General features: G+C 35.5%; 1 protein-coding gene across 1 annotated transcript in view; it reads right to left on the bottom strand.

Annotated features, from left to right (window-relative positions):
• The window catches only part of LOC139148265 (protein Jumonji-like), a 50236-nt gene extending 29446 nt beyond the window's left edge, over positions 1-20790 (bottom strand). The window contains 1 exon segment of the mRNA XM_070719617.1: positions 20479-20790. Coding sequence (XP_070575718.1) covers positions 20479-20523 — 45 coding nt within the window. The 5' untranslated portion in view covers positions 20524-20790.
• Positions 20791-20888: the final 98 nt, after the last annotated feature.

Below are 20888 nucleotides of genomic sequence, written 5' to 3'. Positions count from 1 at the left end.
TTAAGTTGAATGAGTTGTTGAGTCCTTTATTTTTTCCATGCACAGAATAAGGTTCATATTTGCAGTTTGACTTTTTTAACATATTTATATATTGTCTCACAAAAATCATCCGTTGTCCCGCTTTTTTTTGGTCAGCGGGACAAAATGTCCCACAAAATTTTTTTTCTGGTGAGAACACTGGAAAGGTATCGATCAAAATATATTCCTGTGCAGGTGAGTGGCACACTGCCTGCAATGGCAACCATGAGTGTGATGAATGCTTTTGCAGACAATTAAGAGAACTTTTTGATGTCAAACATTAATGAGATCTTTTAATTTATGCATCATATTACCTCTGCAATGTTTTGTACACGTAAGTTGCCAAGTTGGATTTGATCATAAGTCATCTCTAGTGCCGGAAAGCTTACATCTTACCAGTGTATGTTTCTTTTTTCAAGATCACATATTATGCATAGTATAAAAGAATGAATTTGGTCAAGAATGGGACCAATATATTCCATGAATTTGCTGTTCAATATGCCACTTCTTAAATGTCCAGTGTCCACTGAATGTTTTACTTTTTAAATATCAACTTGAAAATTACATTTACGTTTTCAGTCGTTATGAACTTTGCTTTGCAAAACCCTTTTGTGGCATTAAGAGCTAAAGCAAACAAACAAACAAACAAACAAACAAACAAACCTAACAAGTTCAGCTTAGCTAGAAGAGGAATTAACGTAACATATTTTTTGAGTCACATGTGTATAGATAGAGTATTTTGGATAGAAAGAGTTTGATGGAGAGAGTTCAAAGTTGATTCTGTCTTTCAATTCTTGGCAGTACAAGATCACCCTTGCATAACAGCCAATTATGTAGTGGTCACATGATATCATTAAAGTCACATTTTACATGATTAGATTTATTAATAAATTATTTGGCATGATATCATTAAAGTCACATTTTACATGAATAGATCTATTAATAAATTATTTGGCCAAGAATAACAATTCTTTCTCTTGTGATGGTGAGTCGTGGTTGATTGTCTGAAAAGTCTTCAAGACCCTGTGGCAATAGAGTTGAGACTTTTTAATGTGTCTCTTTTACACTCTTGTGTTTGGCAGCCAAGCTATTTTGAAATTCACACCTTACTCACTGTGCGTCAAGTTTTTTTCTCAAAAAATGAACGCTTGTTTTCTCTTCAGAGGTGAAAATTTATTTTTACTTTCATGAAACATATAGTTCCCAGTCAAACAACATAACTGTTGATATTATAAAAGTGAAACATTGTTTCATTGTAAATGGAATTCAATATGTTACTATTTTAGGTGTGTGGATAAATCCTGGTTGCTGTTAATTATCTCTGTTGTACTCACTTGGTCAGTAGAAGGAACAGTGACAGAGCGTCCTTTGCGCAAAATCATTGTGCCACTGATTTTGTCCCTTTTCCTGCCAAGTCCATATTTCACCACCAGGTCAAGATGGTTAAAATTAATGAAACACAACATATTTCATACGGTGTATTTTAACATAATACTGTACATTTGAAGGCTTTTGAAAACATACTGTAAAGTTGATTTTTTTGGACTAAAGATGCTATAACAACCCAAGCCAAGTGGGTGAAAATACGTCATGTTTTGGCTCAATATGGCTTTTTACTGACTTAGCTGATGGGGAAGTGATACTGTCTGGCAGAAAAAGGGATATAGGGCCAGTAGCTGTAACTTTTGATATGTTTTCACTATTTTTGTTTTTGTGTCAACTACAATTTCCTGTTCTACTCCCCAAAGCATGTCTAAACATCAACTACATGTAGCTTGTCAACACACCATTTATACGTACCAACTGCACTTTTACTGTTTACATTTGAATTCTTGCCTAGACCAGAATTAATTTGTCAACCATAAATGATAACACAATGCAGTCTACACGTGTACAGGTCGAGTTGACAAGATGAATGCTGAGTATAACAGTATATCAAATGCTTTGTGGAGTAGAACAAGAAACTGTAGTTGACATTACAAACAAATACAGAGCAATATTCAACCAAAGTTAGAAAGATCTGTTTTTATGCAGCACTAAAATATTACATACTGCACTCAGTATGATAGTTTTCGGACAACCTCATTTTTCGGACATTTAATGACATGTTGTTCGTTCTACTCACTTCGCTCTGTATTGATAGCGTTCTACAAGTCATGTGACAGCATATTAAGTCAGGCGATGCTGCTGTCCCGTTTTGGATAGTTTTTTTTTTTCGGTAGAAGCTATTTTGGGTGCTACAAACTTGGCTAAGTTAGCCACACCGTACTATACAAGGTGTCGAAAACACCACACAGAGACAGCCCACGTCCAATATGTAAGTGCCATACACATCGAAATATAGTTGCGTTGTCCATGGATTAAACGTAACCAATTTATCACGAAATATTTACATACAGTTTTCTAAAAAACGCCGAAATATAAAACAGGGGTTGAAGTTGAAAATTCAGGGGTTTTGAAGTTCAAAATATCAATATTTAGCCCCTATAATCGTATTCCAAATACGACGTCCGATAACTGCGATAGCAGTCTGATTACTACGCATTCAACATGGGGTCCAAAATTTGGCAACTTTGACCCCTCTTAATACCACTTCCGTCGTGTTAACGGTTTGAGGATAAACAAAATAAAGTTTCAGGTATGGTAATAAGATTTGTAGTACTCGTCATTTATGAAACGTCTTTGGGCGAAATTCACTACCCTGTCTGAAAACTGTCACATTGAGTTGTACATGTACTGGCACAGGGTGGACTGAAAGAAATTTTCAGAGACAAACTCTCAGAGTTCAGAGACGCTAACTGTTTGCGAGCACAACCAATGGTAAAGTGGATATAAACATACACAAACATTTCAATTCTTTGAAAACAAACTCAAAATAAACTGATAATCAATTTGTCCAAATCCTGGAAGACATATGAAAATCATCATTTATAGCAATATTCAAATGATGTGTAGACTTGTTGGTTTGAATCAAATGAACTTCTATCCAGAGGAATTAAATTACACCTACTTATAAAGAAAACTACATTATTAGGAATGAAGTGCTCCAGGACAACAACCTTGAAAATATTTTAGCCTGTGCAGACATGTGTGTGGGTTCCATGGGCTAAAAATAGCCCCTATCCGGTGACCTACTTGTAGGTTACTTCAAGATCACACACACACCAGTGGATCATCTAGAATTCTGGTCATAGTGTCTGTCATAGTGTCTGTTTCTTAGACAAGAGGACAGTCCTCTTGTCTAAGAAACAGACATCTGTATGTCACATGACCCCTGTGAAAGTCTTAAGCTGCATAATGCATGACAGCTGAGACTATTGTCTCGTACCAGACAGTTACAAATATGCAGACAGTCCATTGTTATAGACCAAGTACCTGTACTATCTTAGCTTGAATCCTTACAATACCAGTAATAAGTCTTATATTTGAATCTGAATAAGAACCATCAAACAATCAATGGTATATCAAAATTGCAGGGCAGGGTGATTAAACCCTTTCACATTTTCACAACAAAATTTTGGAACAATCCTTGTGCTTTCCATGACAAATTTGGACCTCTACACAAGCAAATGGGATGAAAGGGCCGTACTGTTAAACAGCAAATTGGTGATGGGCAGACCAGCGGAAAAGAAAATACACCTCTTTCCAGACTAAGTTTGACTTAATTTGCCTGTGATCCAAAAAGATATGCCAGCAAAAATGTTTAAGTAATATGTCACGTAAAAAGAAGAGAGATTTGTGAACAGACAACCTGGGACCTACAATATACCACAGCAATTTGGAAAATTTCTTGAAGGTTCAAGTGAACTTGCACCTGTGATTATTTATCTTCATGGGTTGATGAACTTTTGCTGCATGAAGACCAGTTGCCCTGATGATGTATTCAGGGATAGGGTGTGAAATATTGGCGTTCAATTGTCATAGTACTAGTAGTCAAGATTTGTAATTTCTATGACACGTCCAAGAGGACTTATCATGTATCTCCTGTATAAAGTACAGAAAATTGCGAAATTCAAAACATGTCTGCAGAAACGCAATGACAGTTTGATCTATGGGTAAAACGCAATCAAGAGTAATTCATCAAGACAACCTGATAACCAGTAAGTTGTAAAATGTAGACTTAACCTCCTCTGGTTCACTTTTACTGTCCTATTAATGCCGTCCACTTCAGAGTAATAGCAACGCTTCAAGGCACTGCATCATTGCAGCTCTATCATGTTACATATATAATGTCTCTATTACATTAAAATGCTCATTATCACAGTGACGAAGCCATCAAATTACACGAGCTGTTTTGGAAAATTACACAGGTAATAACAGACTGACACCTTGATGTCTGATATTGGTGGCAACACCGTTAATAATGTACGGAGTGTGTGTATGCCTCTAAAAACGCGGTGGATATATCAATTTGGGACAGGCATTGAGTTAAGGAAAAAACTGAACTGTGAATTTGAAATATCACAGAGCTACACTTGAGTCAGCCTTTCACAAAGAAATGAATATTTTTTGCTATATTTAGCTTAGATTGCATGAACATTGACTTGAGAAGTTGAAATTTCAAACTTGTGTGTCGTGATCATTCAAAAATTTATTTTGTGTAATATGTTAGTGTGCACACAGCCACATTGCACTAAGTTTTAAAATAGAGGGACCAAAAGACAAAATATGAAGGTTTCTGGAAGGAAACAAAGCATTTTAGCTATCAAAGAGTATTAATTTTCTTAAAACAATTAGCCAGGAAAAATCGTGAGAGTGACCGGTCACTTTCGCTGCCTCCTAATAAAACCCTTGGCATGAGCTCAAAAGACTGAAATAATGCCATCTACTTCACTCTTGCTACATTGAAAAATACATAATGCCCTCTTTCATAGTAGACAACAGCCCAACATCTTTATGTGTATTTGTCTAGTTTTCACTTTTTTATGATGATTTTATCTAATCGTGATGATATTGGGAAAAGCACCACTCTGACAGGATTCATTCATTTGCCAGTGGTGCTACTACGAGTGCAATAATTATTTGCTTACGTTACACTTTTTAAATGACATGATTTATGGCTTTTGATCATACACGTACATTTGAAAGTTCAAATCATGGAAAACAGAGACAAGTCATCATTTTGAAATTTACGTGACCCGGTCTAGCGAGAGATTTGGAGTAAAATGGTTGCCATTTCAGTGACTGAACACATGAAATCCTGTCGACATGATCACACCAGCTCTCAGTTTAGTCTTCATCTGAATACCAATGAAAGGTGTAAATTTCTTTAGAGAATTATTTAAAAAAAATTTTTGAAACATTTTGACCATATGGCCGTCTAACAACGTGTTAGGATTCACCATATTGTACGAAGACTGTGTATTGGATACTGAACCGGAAATGCAATGGATCAGTTACGTAAAATATTCATGTGAAATAACAGTTTTTGTACAGCGTTGCGTACTCTGCTCCTTTCATTATTGATTACGTACAAATGAAATTTCTCAGAATTTCTCTTGCAATTTCACCTCCTTATAATCCAATTTCACACATCACTGAAATGAGTGAATATATAGAGTTCATACTGCTTGCATCAGTGGAACCAAACACTACTTGTACAACCTGCCATATTGCTTTACGTGGATTTGAAAAAAAAAACTACAAACTAAACCGTGAGAGACACACAGCCAGCTTAAAATAAAGAAAGAATAAATAAATTGTATCCTATACAAATATTATGGCCTATCGAATACATGAAATTTGCACTTTGCAAATGGCGCAGGGTTACGACAAGCTCTTTACATGGTAATAAATGAAATAGGGCAGTAAGTCCTTGAATCCAAGGTTTCTCTTTATCAATTACCTGACCGCCACAACAGCTGAACAAAGATCACGCCGATACCTATGTAGTACTTATATATGCTACGTGACAATCTCACGCGGAAATCGTTATTTCTGATGTCATCGGCTGAGCTTTATTTCTCCTGAGATTTGCCAAATCGGATAACCGAATCATTCCAATAATCTCTCAAACTGTGAACGTGTCACACTTCTTGAATAATCATTCGTGATTCGCAATTTTATCTTAGATTCAAACGAGAGGTTTCGTGTATCTAGAGTTATGGTGAATTTGCACTTGACAAGAACCTGAAAATGACCCTGGTAACAGTAAATGAACTTGACTAGACTTTGATATTGAGCTTCCCGTGAAAAGCAAACCAGAATAAAGCTGCCCACTTTTTCATCACAGACCTGACTGCGACTTCAATCATGTTTTCAATGTTTTCAACATATTATCAGAATCGAAAGATTTTACCTGGTGTTGGAAAGTTAGAGTTCCAAGACTTGGCTTCCTCATGAAATTTGTCTTTTTACATTTTTTTCATCAAACAGTCCACTACAGTGACTTAACATGAATTGCTCCTACTCCTAGTAAACAACACAACTTCATTAGAAATACTATCAGTGTATTATCAAATTTCTTTCTTAACCTCTTCCCCCTGAAGTCCCTGAAAACAGGTCAACACTCACCATTGATACAATGTAACAATAGGCTGTGGTAAAGCCTGTATATTGGTCAAGGGATTATTTAACAGACTTTCTTAACACCAAAGTACATGTAACTTCAATGACAACATTTTCATTCCTCATTTCTCAGTATACCTACAATACGTAAAAAAAATAGCTCGTTAAAACATTTCATACTACCCCACCCCGCCCATCCCGACTAATCTATTTTTTTTTAGTTAAGATGCAAATGAACTCAAAATGGCAGCGACTATACAACTCAATATTGTTTTGCACCGGAGGAATGTACTCTCAGAATTTTTAAAACAATGATCATTATTTGGTATCCCCTATTACAGAAAGGGACAAAATCTCCATTTTACGTTCTTTGCTACAACATGAAAAACTTTCTCAAAATCAATCGTGAGTTCAAATAATTTTTATCAAACATACTGCATGTATAAAGCAATACTGCCAGGCTTTGCACTTCATGAAAACAGCTGTTAACCAATTAGCATAGATCCCTAGAATTATGTGACTGCTTTCATAACTTGTTCTACCTATATGGCATTGTTGATAGCATAGTTGTCGTTAGTCAACCATTCTTTCCAGCATAATTTTCACAATTCTGGCCAATTTACGTGAGTTCTCAGATACTACAAAATTTATAAAAAGAATCCATTTGAAATTTTAGATTCACACTATTTATATTATCTATTGCATACATAATTGTTACATGTATATATATGAAATTATTTCCTTCACAGGTTATCGATATGTCATTCTGAGTGAGCACTTACCCACTGTGAAAAATTAAATCATGCATATATACTTCAAGGACACTGTGGCACCACCTACTTCAGTCATGGTGGTCATGCTACGGTACGCTTAACCTGTCCTACTTGTGTGCAGACACGTACAACTTGTTTCCTTTGGTAGATTTCTTTTTTAATTTAATTTTTTGTTGAAAGTCAGTTGGAGTAGACATGAAAGCATTACAGTCAGTGTGCCAGCTCATATTCCCATGGCAATCTTCATACTGCCTACCTACGATGTGTACTTCCTTACATCCGAGTGATTTTATGAGAAATGTATGACTGAGGTAAACACGTGTGACTTACTGTTTCTATGTGATGTTATTACGTAAATGTTAAAATAAAAAGTGAAAACCATACATAATATTAATTAAATGCCACAGACAATTACACTGCATAGAAATCGACCTCTCTTTACTCAAACTACCAAAAAAGTTCCACAGTAAAAGATCTGCTGGTATACAAAAATTTTCCTTAGTTTCACCTTTTTGCACAACATGATTCTGTTCTGTACATTGTTTTGTACATTGGTATGCTTGCTTCAAATTGTTTAATGTATCTTTACAGACATTGACAAGTAAGAGCCTCATTTGTAAAAGAACATAAATGTGAAATAATTTCACACAAACTTTGATGGGAGTATTGCAACTATCGGTGCTGTTTAACTCTTTGAATGCTGTAAAATTTTAGTCCAACATTTTACTAATTTTTATGAAATTTTCTGTAATTTTTCTGATAATTTTGGACCAAATGATGAATACAATATTTCAGCAGCCACAGTTTTTATCAAAATTGACCGAGGTATATTTTACAGAAGTGACAAAAATTGACTTTGGCGCTCAAAGGGTTAAAGCAAATGAATGGAGTGCTATAGTGACACAGTGACAATGTGGGTCGTCAACACATGCTGGAATGTGACATTTAATTTTCCAGGAATTGTACGATATTTGCATATTATGACATTTCAAATTCTGGAAGGGATATTTCTACACATGGAAAGGAATTGTTCGAGTATGATACAGTGAAGTATTCAGTTGTACAGATCACTTGGGGTAAGTCAGTAGCCCTAAACAGAACATATAAGACATTTCCTTCCTTCGTCCATTGTAGTGGACATGGCTTGAGTAAAATGATATTTCCAACAATTTCCTGCAATGAGTACATTCAGTAGATTTTCGATCGGATTCGAACTCACAACGTATGGCATCTGGTCACCTAGCCAAGACATCACAGTCATATTGAGTATTACATAGCTCACTCAAGAGTGGATGTAGGTACATGTATTGTTCAACACATCATATACAGACGGAATTCACCTCTTTGATAAACTGTGTACAAAGTACACAAAATTGACAAATTACTGTACAGAATCACAGTTTACACAAACTACTGCAATATCCAATTGTGAGATTGAATGAATACAACTTTGAATCTCCTGTTATCATTGCTGACTTCTTAAACCTGAAAAATTAAAATTTTTGTGGCAAAGGCAGAACACCTTATAAGTATTTTCTGCAGCTTCATATGTAGGGTAACATTTTTCAAACAACACATGAAAAGGCAGATCCCAAAATTTTGGACATTGTGAAATTCTGCTACATGTATGTACAATTGGAATATATACCTTCACTTGAAAAAAGTAATGAAAAATACATCGTCACAAAGTATTGAATAAAAATAAAAAGTTACAATTTGATAACATTTTGTCAGGATTTCTGAGACCTGTATTTCAGAATATGAATCTGTGTCTGTTTTCACGTGTACATGTAAAAAGAGCCTCAATGGTGTTATACTATGTATCCAGTTTTCATACTGACTCTCTTTCTATGAACACAGTATTTCAGTTTTGAAAGGGCCTATTCAATGATGAAGACTAAACGACTAAAAGTAGCTCAGAAAAGTAGCTCAGATAAGTCATTGCGTTTAATCAAATGAGGAAAATTGCTACGCTGTTATTATTTCCCAACGTTCTAATGTCTTGTCACTAGCAATAATTGTCTAACATAATAATCATTTGTAATTACTTGAGATCCATCTGACCATTGACAACTTGATTTTCATAATTGCACTCAGACGGTAACTTCACCTGTACTGGAAATGGGTCACCATGGCAACAAATACTACACGATGCCAAATTACAATATCTACACAATTTTAGAATATTTTATTTCAGACACTTAAAATGTTTCTCAGTTTGAGTACTTGAATGAACATTTCCTATACTAAAATAACTCACTAGTTCCAGAACTACAGTATAACAGTGTGTGTGAAATAATTGTTAATTTTTGTGGTGTTGAGTCAACTAAGAGCCTGCTATGTACATAGTTTCATTGAAAACACAAGTTTAACCATTTAATAATATGACAGAAGCCCATGGCGAGAGAGTGCAAGCGCGCCGTACCAGCGGTATTTGCACGAGTGTTTGCGGGGGATCCGGCGGTCGTGCTTTCACGAGCGCAGCGAGTGAAAGGACAGCCGGATTCAACGCAAACACGAGTGCAAATACCCCAGGTACGGCAAGCTTGCTCGCTCGCCGTTGGTTTCTGTTATTATTACATATGTTTCCCCCTGTTTATTTTATCGAGAAAACAAAGGAACTAACAACACAAGCGAACACATTTTAAATAGTTTACGTGACACACATTGAAAGACATAATGCAAGGATCACGCGCTGTTCTATTCATTTGCATGCAGGTATGGAATAATGTTTTTGGTATTTGCACTGCAGTGCAAATACCGGTAGTACGCGCGCGCTTCGATGTAAGTAAACTTCCGGGAAAAATGAATACTGGTAATCTTGATATTGCATAAATTCATGAGTGAAAACGTATTACATGGAATCTATTCAAATCTTTTCCACACTTGCGATTTTTCAGAATTGACATTCTTTATATGCATTGTACAGCATACTGAAAATGAGCTGTCCCACACTGACTTCAGTCTCTGAACACTTCAACTTTGTTGGTCAGTTTCAGCTACCGCTATCACATGCATCTACCATTAAATTGATGGAATACGATACTACTGTAGGTGTGGGCGTTATATTGTCTATCAAAACAAAATTGCTACTTTGGACTTGCCATTTTTCTGTACATTTCCATGTCGGCTGACGTTATCAGCAATATGCCACGTTTTTTCTTTGCTGGGTAGGGTTCACATGCAACAGATGAAACTTACCTTCATTCATTTATCGGAATAGACTTTTACAGCGATAATACCCAGATCATTGTTAGAAAATGAGATCATTACTACTTCTGTCAATGTTCACTACTTTGACAATATAATGGAAAGCTCTAAAATGTACAGTTTACAAACTTCTGACGTTTCAAACTCGCCTGTTATTATCAAGTATTTTCAAATTCCTTGCAGCTTGTGATCATTTTCAATTTTTGCGTGTACATGACTATTTACACGTACTTGTTCGGACTGAAGGGTTTCAGAATCCCTATAAACACTGTACAGGTGAGAAACATCAAAGTCGGAACTTTTTCTAACTATTATAGCTTACTCATTTCAGCTCTAACACAACATGGTTGCCGTGGTGAGGACTTTATACTGCATATATCTAGACAACTGCAGTATTCCAGTGTATATGTTAACTTTGGAATAACAAGAAGAATGCTTTCTACTCCAGGATGCTATGTATTACCAGTGAAGTGACAAAAACTTTTGTGAAAATATTGAAAAATGAAGAGGATAATCTGGTAGATGACAACTTTTGGGATTAAAATATATGAAATTATGGGCAACTGTACAAGTCACATGACAGAGTCAGAGATTTACACTACCTTCAACTGATTTTTGCAATTGTATCAAATGATATTCACACTCACAGTGTAACGGAAAAGGATAATACCTATTATATACATTACATGTAGCCGTGGTATCTGTTCATGGATATTCCATAGCTATCACTCAGGACTTGTAATTATGTCACAGGTTTCTCTGCATGAAGATAACAGAAATTAAGGGCTGCAGGGGGCCTATCCTGTACTATGAATTGCTGGTACTACTTATTCAAACTTAGACCGTCATTTTTTAAACTTGAACATAAATTATATTGCTTCTGTAAGTGGTGAGGCAAACATCACTGCATTTACAGTCCACACACTGTATGATACCTGTACATGTACTTCGCATCAGTTTTTCAAGCCCAGTACAGTACATACACAGACAATGCACTTCCTATGAGTCTGGTAAAAGCACTTTGAAAGGAAAAGCAAGGTATTTGCAAAGCAGAGGGTGTCGGCAATTGTTAATTTGCAAACTGCGTAGGATAAGTCAACTCTATATTCAATACCAGCTACTCATAGTGAAATGGACACACCACGGAGCATTCACGTACTGGACTTTCAATCTGATAATTTCATCCTGCCTGGTTTAAAGTAGGAAAAAGCCTAAAACTTAGAAGGAGATCTGTGGGTCTTGTAGAAATTCACTGATTCAGTATGACAGCCAAGTAAATTATTCCCTATGGGAACAGTTTATATTGTATGATTTATGCCACAGGGTATTTCACATTGATAATGAATATTAATCATCATTTGAACTGAATATGCAAGCAATGCTAATTAACACACTTTGCATAAATTAATATATTAATTTGCATGAATGCATATATTAATTTAGGATATTGAGCATTAGGTTGATGGCATCTGAAAGTAGTGACGAAGACTCGAGAAGTAAGGGAGCTTTCTATGGTGTCGAATTCAATCTGAATGATGCCCTGCATATCGATTGAGAATTTGGCATCACTACTTTTTCAATTGTAGGTGGTAGGGAACTTTATCACATCATTACATTGGCATCATGGAGAGTGCACGGCATTTTATAATATTTTGAAAACACATTCATCAGGTTTTAATAACTTCAGTGATGGCACCATATTACAATTGCTTGTTCTGATAGGCCACTGACCTCCTGTTGCTGAAAATCTTGACTTTCACAACAGAATATATATTTTGTAACGTCCAAACGATGTCTAAAAAAACATACACATAATTGCCTTCACTTTTGATACAAAAAAACATCATTTTCAAATACTGTGCCTTCTTGAAGAAGCCTTTCCATGTTCAGACCAAAACATTTCTCCATGTGTACACTTTTTATGACGAGAATATCAAACAAAAGACTAAATAAGATGAAAAGTCTACCATTGCTTCTGCTGCAAAGTTCCCGTGCAAAACCCTCTGATTATCCAAAAAAATAACTAGATGATTTCAGAAGGCCAATAATGAATATTCTCCAGTGATAATGACTAATGATCATGTGATTTGCATATTCAAATAATGCTCATATACCATTTGCATCAATGAACACATCGCTTTAAATGGACATACACTTGGGGTACATCCACTGTTCTATGTGAGCACCAACCTACATGTAATTAACACTTAGCAAGAATTCGTTTTACACTGAGTTTTAAATCGGTTGAAACAATTTGCTTTGTGTGTAATGTTATCAGGAATGTTTCTTTACCAGAGAAGTGGTTTTCCTGTCTGGACTGTATGAACATGTGCTACTTTTCAAAGATGCCCATGTTGCAAAATTCATTTGTGGCAACGATTGTAAATATTCACATAACAAGTCATCGTTGATGACACAGTCCCCGCTTGTCCATTTTGTCATAATCTTTGGTGTCTAGGTAGCTGTGGTCTAGGTCGCTGTGGAATGACATGATGCAACGGGTGCATCAGGCCTGTGACTTGCATAATGAAGTAATCTGAGGAACGTTCAATAAATGACTCATCTCTGCCGGTAATGACCACTGAAGGAACTTTTGATTACATCACACATAACGATGCCCTCACTGCCTCTAGTGTCATGACGGCACATACTATACACATGGTTTGGTGGAATTTTCGAAATGCCAAGGGATTGGGTATGTTGTTGTAATCGGCCATCTGCCATTTCGGATCATATAATGAAACAATTTAATGTGCACAAGAATGCAGCCATAGTATTTTATCTTCGTATCACGTTTGAACAAAATCAGTCCATCGAGGGACAGTGACCTATGTTTATGTTTCAAAGACATAAAAAAATCACACCAAAATTGAAATCAAATGGCTGTCTCTTGACCATATGGATCATAGCACAAAATTAGTAGACATGCATATGTATGCCATGGTACTTTATCTTTGTACCAAGTCTCAACAACATTGGTTAAGGAATATTTGCATATGATTAAGCCTCAAAGACATGAAAAAATCCAAAAATGACCATCGGGCAGAGATATTGGAAAAAAATTTACAATCTGGCAGCCATATTGGAACATGTCACGAAGTAAATTGACATGTATGCCTTAGTGCTTGATCTTTGTGCCAAGTTTGGACAAAATGGGTGTAATGACCTTTGAATTATGCTTCAAAGACATGCAAAATTCCAACAAAATGGCAGTTCTGCAGCCATATTGGATCCTATCGCAAGGTTAATTGATACATGCATATGCATGCCATAGTACGTGCTTTGCCTTGTGCCAAGTTTGAACAAAATCGGTTCAAGGATGTTTGAGTTACGGTTCAAAGACATGAAAAATCGCAAACAAAATGGCCACCTGTCAGCCATATTGGATCATTTCACAAAATAAATTGGTGTTCATATGAAGGGCATACTATTTTGCTTTTGTGCCAATTTGAACAGAATTGGTTCAAGAATGTCTGAGTTATGGTCCATAGACATGAAAAATCGCAACAAAATGGCCACCTCACGCCCATATTGGATCGTATCGCAATATAATTTGACATGCATGTGTAGGCCATAGTGTTATGCCTTTGTGCCAAGTTTGAACAGAATCAGTTTGAGGATGTTTGAGTTATGGTTCAAAGACACGAAAAATCGCACACAAAAATGGCCGCCTCGCGGCCATATTGGATCGTATCGCAAACTTATTTGACACATGCACATGTAGGCCATAGTGTTATGCCTTTGTGCCAAGTTTGAACAGAATCTGTTCAAGGATGTCTGAGTTATGGTCCAAAGACACGAAAAATCGCAACAAAATGGCCGCCTCGCGCCCATATTGGATTATATCGCAAAATTATTTGACATCCATAGTGTTATGCCTTTGTGCCAAGTTTGAACATAATCTGCTCAAGGATGTCTGAGTTGTGGTCCAAAGACATGAAAAATCGCAACAAAATGGCCGCCTCGCGGCCAAATTCGATCGTATCACAAAATAAATCGACGTGCATCTGTAGGTCATAGTGCTATGCCTTTGTGCCAAGTTTGAACGAAATTGGTTCAGCAGTGTCTGAGAAACTGTTGATGACGGACGGACGGACGGACGGACGGACGGACGGACGCACAGACGGGACCCAATCTATAAGTCCCCGCCGGACTTCGTCCGCGGGGACTAAAAAAGTCAAAATTGACAGGTGACAATTTAGCTTCCACAATGCTCACAAAATTCATGTTGAAATATGTCTCCTAAAATATTGAGGATTTGTAAAGTACCGCCCGAGGACAACACTTTTCAGAGATCACATTTCAAGATATCAGCAAATGTCTAGGCTGCTAAGACAGAAATTCTGACAGCTTTTCCACGCAATTTAACACAGACAAGATGGCCATGACTTGGAGCCTTAGCCGTACATGTAGGTACATTGTGTACAATTTTGTGTTACTATTGACGGTTTGTGCAAAGCTGGCTGAACTGAAACCAATGCCATTCTATGACTGTCGTGTCCTTTACTGCCGAATAAATGGCGTATTTGTGGAGAAAGGACGCATGAATTGAAATAAAGCAACCAGACATCAGTATTCAAATCAATGGGAACATGAATGTGTAGGATAATTTGTGTTGGTGATAAAACACACATTTCATTATAGACATTATTAAGAAGATTGATACTTAAGTACTTTTTAAGGAAATAGGCATTTCACTGTGACTTTTATAAGGCAATACCACACTCATTAAATTTCCATTTTGTTAGAACATATTTGCAGCCTCTTCCATTTTGTGTCCCTTAAACACAAACAGAGAAAGTAGACATCTTGGCTATATATTATGTTTGCCGAAACAACCAATATGCTTATCATTCTCAAATTTCCTCTGTGCTGAACCATTTAAAGTAGCCACCAGCTAATCTCTCTTGACAACTATTTCCATGCAATTTTAGTCATGAAATATCTTTCTACATTACTGTGTCATATCATGTTTCTCTTCCATCAGAGGAAAGCAAATTACTCAAGTATCATCCCGGACATCTTTTCATAGTGGCTAGAAGAGTATACGGAAATACTGAATTATGGGAACTTTTCAAGAAACTGTCCCAAAAGACTGTTCAACACTCAGTACTCACCACTGAGGGCAGTTCTAACACTTCTGTGAAGACATAAGTTTCGTTTCGGCCATCTTGTAAATCATGTCGTACTTTGCTCTGTACCTCTGGATGATTCTTCCTTTTGGCTGAAAATTACTGTGGTTTGGGGGAGTTTTAGGCAAGTGACCCAAGGAGAGCTACATGTACTAATCAGGATTAGGTCTTATAAATTTAATTCTCCCCTTTCACCAGGTCAAGAGACATATTTACTGACACCTTTTCTGTAACTGCACACATACTTTTTATATACACAGTTGTTCTATATGTTTATATCATACAGAGAGACTCGTATATTAAAACACATTTTTTTCCACAATTTCCGCAGATCTTATCTGTCAACTTGAATTATTTACAGTACTTTGCCAAGTTTATATAGGTTTAAGAAATAATTAGTATGTCTGGCCTTACTTTTGCTGAGAACAGGGTACTAAAATGGTAATCTTGATTTTAAAATAATTTTGATTATTAGTTTTTAAAGTTGTCCTGTTTCAAAGAAATTGCTATAACTACACTACACTACAAATGCATTCACATAAATGCTAAGGCATTATCTGGTACCCTGAAGAGCAAATTAAGCATGCCGATATCAGCAACAGAATTATATGAATCCAAGCATACCCTCGGAAAGCACATTTCACCATACTTTGAATTTCCCCTAAACAATCAAGTCTGAAAACCCTTTTTGCTGTGTGGGAAAACAACTGTCATTAGCTTAAAATACTTTTCAGGAAGTGACTTGTTTTCTACGAATAAAACCAATATTACATTCATAAAATTTAATTGATTGTATTTTGTGAAACTGATAACGAAAAGGTTTGGTGATGTCCGTGTCATGATGATTTCAAGGTTGGTTACTAAAGATTACATGCAGGAAACACTACCTGAATTTGATATTGTTAAACCAGGAATCCTTGAATGAGATGAAGGTCATACTAAGCCGATGTGTAAACTAAATGACCCGTAAATGCCCTTGAATTCTGCTGCTCATGGTGGTATACTCTCAAGTTGAAACTCTGGCTTCCATATTTATTTCTTCAAAGTAAATTGTTACCCAAAAAAATGTATTAAATCAGCTTGATTATGTCTCTTTCCCTAAAATTAAAATGTAGTGCTATTTGATGAGGAAATGTTTGTGAAATATTTGGGAAAGTCTCATAGCATTTTTTGTCACTGTCACATGTGAAAATCCACATCTGATAAAACAAATTATTGTGTGGTACAAATTCTACGGTTGCTAAGATACTCAAATATATGTTATGCGTAGGTTATTATAAAGATACAACAGAGCAGATGCAAACTTTCGAACTGGACGTCATCAGATTTGAAGGTACAGTACGGTAAAGGGACTGTGGGCAAGCGTACATGAATATTCTGTATTTCGCTCGTAGTTAAATTCAACAAATGTTTCCTGGTCTTGTTTTGCTAATGAAAGCATTCATTTATTTAGGATACTTGCTATCAATATAAAACTCATCTTAATTACTGGTCAGTTGGTTGTCATGTTGCATGAACATATTGAAGGTTGGTAATTCACGAGACATTTTTCCATTTGCAACGAGTGACAGAAGTGTTTGAAGTCTTACAGCATATCAGCAGGATTCTTGGAAAGTTCTGGGGTGAAAGGGGCCACATAGAGAATGGTGCACCATGGGTAGACAGGACATATAAATGGTAACATATGTGAATGATTTTTGAGAAAGTGACATTGTGTTGTTTGTGACTGCATGAATAAATTTAACAATTTTCATAGTAACTTATACTATTATCTCATGTGTCTCCAATTTCATACAATATGGGACAATGTGATCATTAGTTTTTCAAGAAACTGGTAAACCTTTCCTTGTCACATTCATTTAAACATTTTCGGCTCTGTTTTTTTGGTGATATTTACAGTTAAAATTATGTCTTCAACATTTTTACGGATGGCATAATAATGTTTCTCAATTTTCTACAATTTATGAAGAATTCTTGACTTTTGAATCTATCAGTACGCTGACTCTTTAATAATGATGAAATTTGCAACATCAGTATCTTTATAGACAAAATTTTCTGACATTTTCACATTAAGTTCTTTTTAAATGCTATATAACAAAATGATTATTTTGTTTGGCTATAAAATTCTCTCATTTTGAAAAAGAAGCATTTTAATTTTGCTTATCATGATTTTAATCACTTTTTTGAGTGTCTGAGTCTTTCAACCCATGCCATTATAGAATAAGGATAGATAATGCAAAATAAAATAGTCACTTTTTCTACATATACTCTTCTTTCAAGTGAAATATTACATTTCAGAAAATATTGTCATTTTTTTTAATTTAAATTAATTTTTATCATTAATAACAAAATTGAGGTTTTTTATCCAAAATATACATCCCCTTCATCCTTCGAGTAAACTATTGCTACCATATTAAATTTTAGAGTCTCTGCTTTCTAAAATATTTAGTATGAGGGGGTTTCCTTATCATCTTTGATGAGAAATATAGTTTTAAAAAAAACCGTGTTAACAACATGCAGCTCCACCGCACAGATGCCATATCTTTGAATCATTCTCATATTTTTGCTTGCTTTCAGTCATAATTGCATCACATGTAAACATAGAAGGGTTGTAAATCTAAGCTCATGACCTGCAAGTCTTATCACTTTGAACATATACCATTGTGTTCAGAGACACAGATAGAGAGATTGCCATTTTTTACTGTACATTGATTAGCTTGACCAGTCGCTTGTTACTGATGCTGAAATGTAATACATGTATATTGCAAATTTTCTGAAAGTAAACTTTTCAAAACTGTGAACTGTACATCGATTAGCCTGACCAGCAAGTTGTTACTGATAATAGAAAGTGATAAATATTAATTTCTGTACGCAAAAATTTCAAAAACTGTGTACTTAAAGTATTATTTTAAACAATACGACAAATTTATAAATGATCACAAAACCACACCAGAGTATCATACTGTTTTACTAATTCACTTTCTAGGAATCTATCCTTATTCTCAGTTTCAAATGTAATGATAGTAAATCACATTTTCTATGTTGAGAAATATCTTTTGTACTGTTTACCCGTTGATGGTTGAAGACATTGGCAGGTAACAGGATTTTGTACTACAAATATCTCCAGTTCATGCAAATATTATAGTTATTTGCATAAATGAAAGTTATCTGCTCTCTTAAGTTAATGTAACTTTCCATAACTTTTACTATCATGAAGCATACTGTGCTTCATAAGACAAATGCAAGAATATATACAAAGATTTGATTTTGAGATTGCTTCAAAATTTACGATGACTTGCATATTTCACACCAGCATTTGACCTTCCTACAGGTACCAGAGAATTCATACTTTTTGAGTAAAAGCGACAGGAGTTTCTAGAATATATGACAGTAAATATTTTTATAAATTTACTGAAACATATACATGTAAAAGTACTGGATAATGATGTGATGTATCTGAATAAAAAAAAGTTCATAAAAGCAGTTGCATGCAGCTACAACATTTAATTCAAATTTTAAAAGTAACGTTAGAAATTCAGTAGTTATAACATAGAATATCCTTGTAGCTTTGCTTTGAGCATCTACCAAATGAAAGTATGATTTGAAACATTTACATGTATTATATCTCAGTAACTGACAAGTACATTGTACTTGGACAAAATCCTCCACCATTCTTTTGGCTATCTTATGTAAAACTTAGAAAGAATTACAGAATTTACAGATAAATTTGCTAACCTTTTTTCATGATATTCAGCAACTCTCCAATATTTCCAATATTCATTGTACAAAGAGAAATTTGCTGACATAAAACTTATTAAACACATACAACATGGGCCATTCATGCATTAAATGCATAATGAAATGGTAATGACTTTGACATGCAAGTGTATGTATGTGTGTGTGTGTGTGTGTGTGTGTGTGTGTGTGTGAGAGTTTGGAAGTGTTTCTACAGGGAAAAATCTTCCACACAATGAATGTTACTTTTACACTATGCCCGTAAGATACTATAAGAAACCATATTTGTCATAGATTTACCTTTACAGTATGTTGTCTCATTCAATTTAAAAGGTGTTAGGCTGTGTAAATGAGTTACCTGTGTAGTTGTTAAAGTTGTGACAATAAATACATGCACACCTACATGATCTGCCGATGGGTGTACACTGTAGTTTTATACAAATATTAGTTGTTATTGAAATATACGGCTGGTTGTTTGGTCAATTTCAAATAACCAGTCAACAATACCAGATCGTGACTTCTATTAAATGTCACATTCTAAAATAGATTACCTATAAATTAAGTGACCGTGAAATCCTGTCATACAATTATTTAAAAATTCACAGTAATAAGACACATTATTATGAGTGTACTCCTTTCATTTGTCTACATATGCAAACTTTCCATATGTGTTAAAAATATCTTTTCCAAGCAACCAAATTAGCTTAAAGGCAGACAGTAGCCGACCTTGAACTGACCTGAACTCACTCTAGGTCACGGATCGCATGAAAACCAGACATTTAGTTACAAGGCCCAACGTAGTTCATGCGATTTATAGGGATCGTCCGCCAACATCTACTTGTATCGGTGTATATATTTACACTAACTAAAACATATTATCACTTCCTCTACGGAAATGTAAAATTGAGAATTTTCTCGGTATTTGGGAATAAAATAAGTTTCTCTTTCAGTCGGATTAACTGGTCTCACAGTGAAAATATCTCTAATGTGCACCCGAAAAGAATCGATCGTTGTCATACCCAGTGGGTGACAGGACAGATCAGGTCTTTCAAAAGAAAACACCATTTCAATATGAACTGAGAATGAAAGTAAGTCAGCCTTACCAATGTCTTTTGGATGATCTGTCTCTTTGGGCGAGCACTACTCATGATGTACAGCAGCAATCCATAGACGAAATAACAGTCTTTTTTTGCACGAATAATTGATATTTCACACTTATTTCGCTGCTTGAACACCGCAGTTCAGATTCAGAATACACGTTATCGACGTCTGTCAATTATATTGGTCCGAACAATACCAAAGAGCGCCAATCACACACAATCTACACACCAACGTTTCCTGTATATCTGTACTCGTATCAAGTAAAGAACTTTCTGATTATCTCCACAGCAAACTGTCCAGAAAACAAGATGAGTCCAATCAGCTGCCACTACATGATCGCTTTTGTTTATACACCGCTCTAGAAGTCGTCGTCTATACTGTATAATAACGAGCAGATTTAAAAATGGCCGCG

The sequence above is a fragment of the Ptychodera flava genome, chromosome 13, assembly GCF_041260155.1.
Source record: "Ptychodera flava strain L36383 chromosome 13, AS_Pfla_20210202, whole genome shotgun sequence".
NCBI lineage: Eukaryota > Metazoa > Hemichordata > Enteropneusta > Ptychoderidae > Ptychodera > Ptychodera flava.
This window is presented reverse-complemented; position numbering and strand designations above follow the sequence as displayed.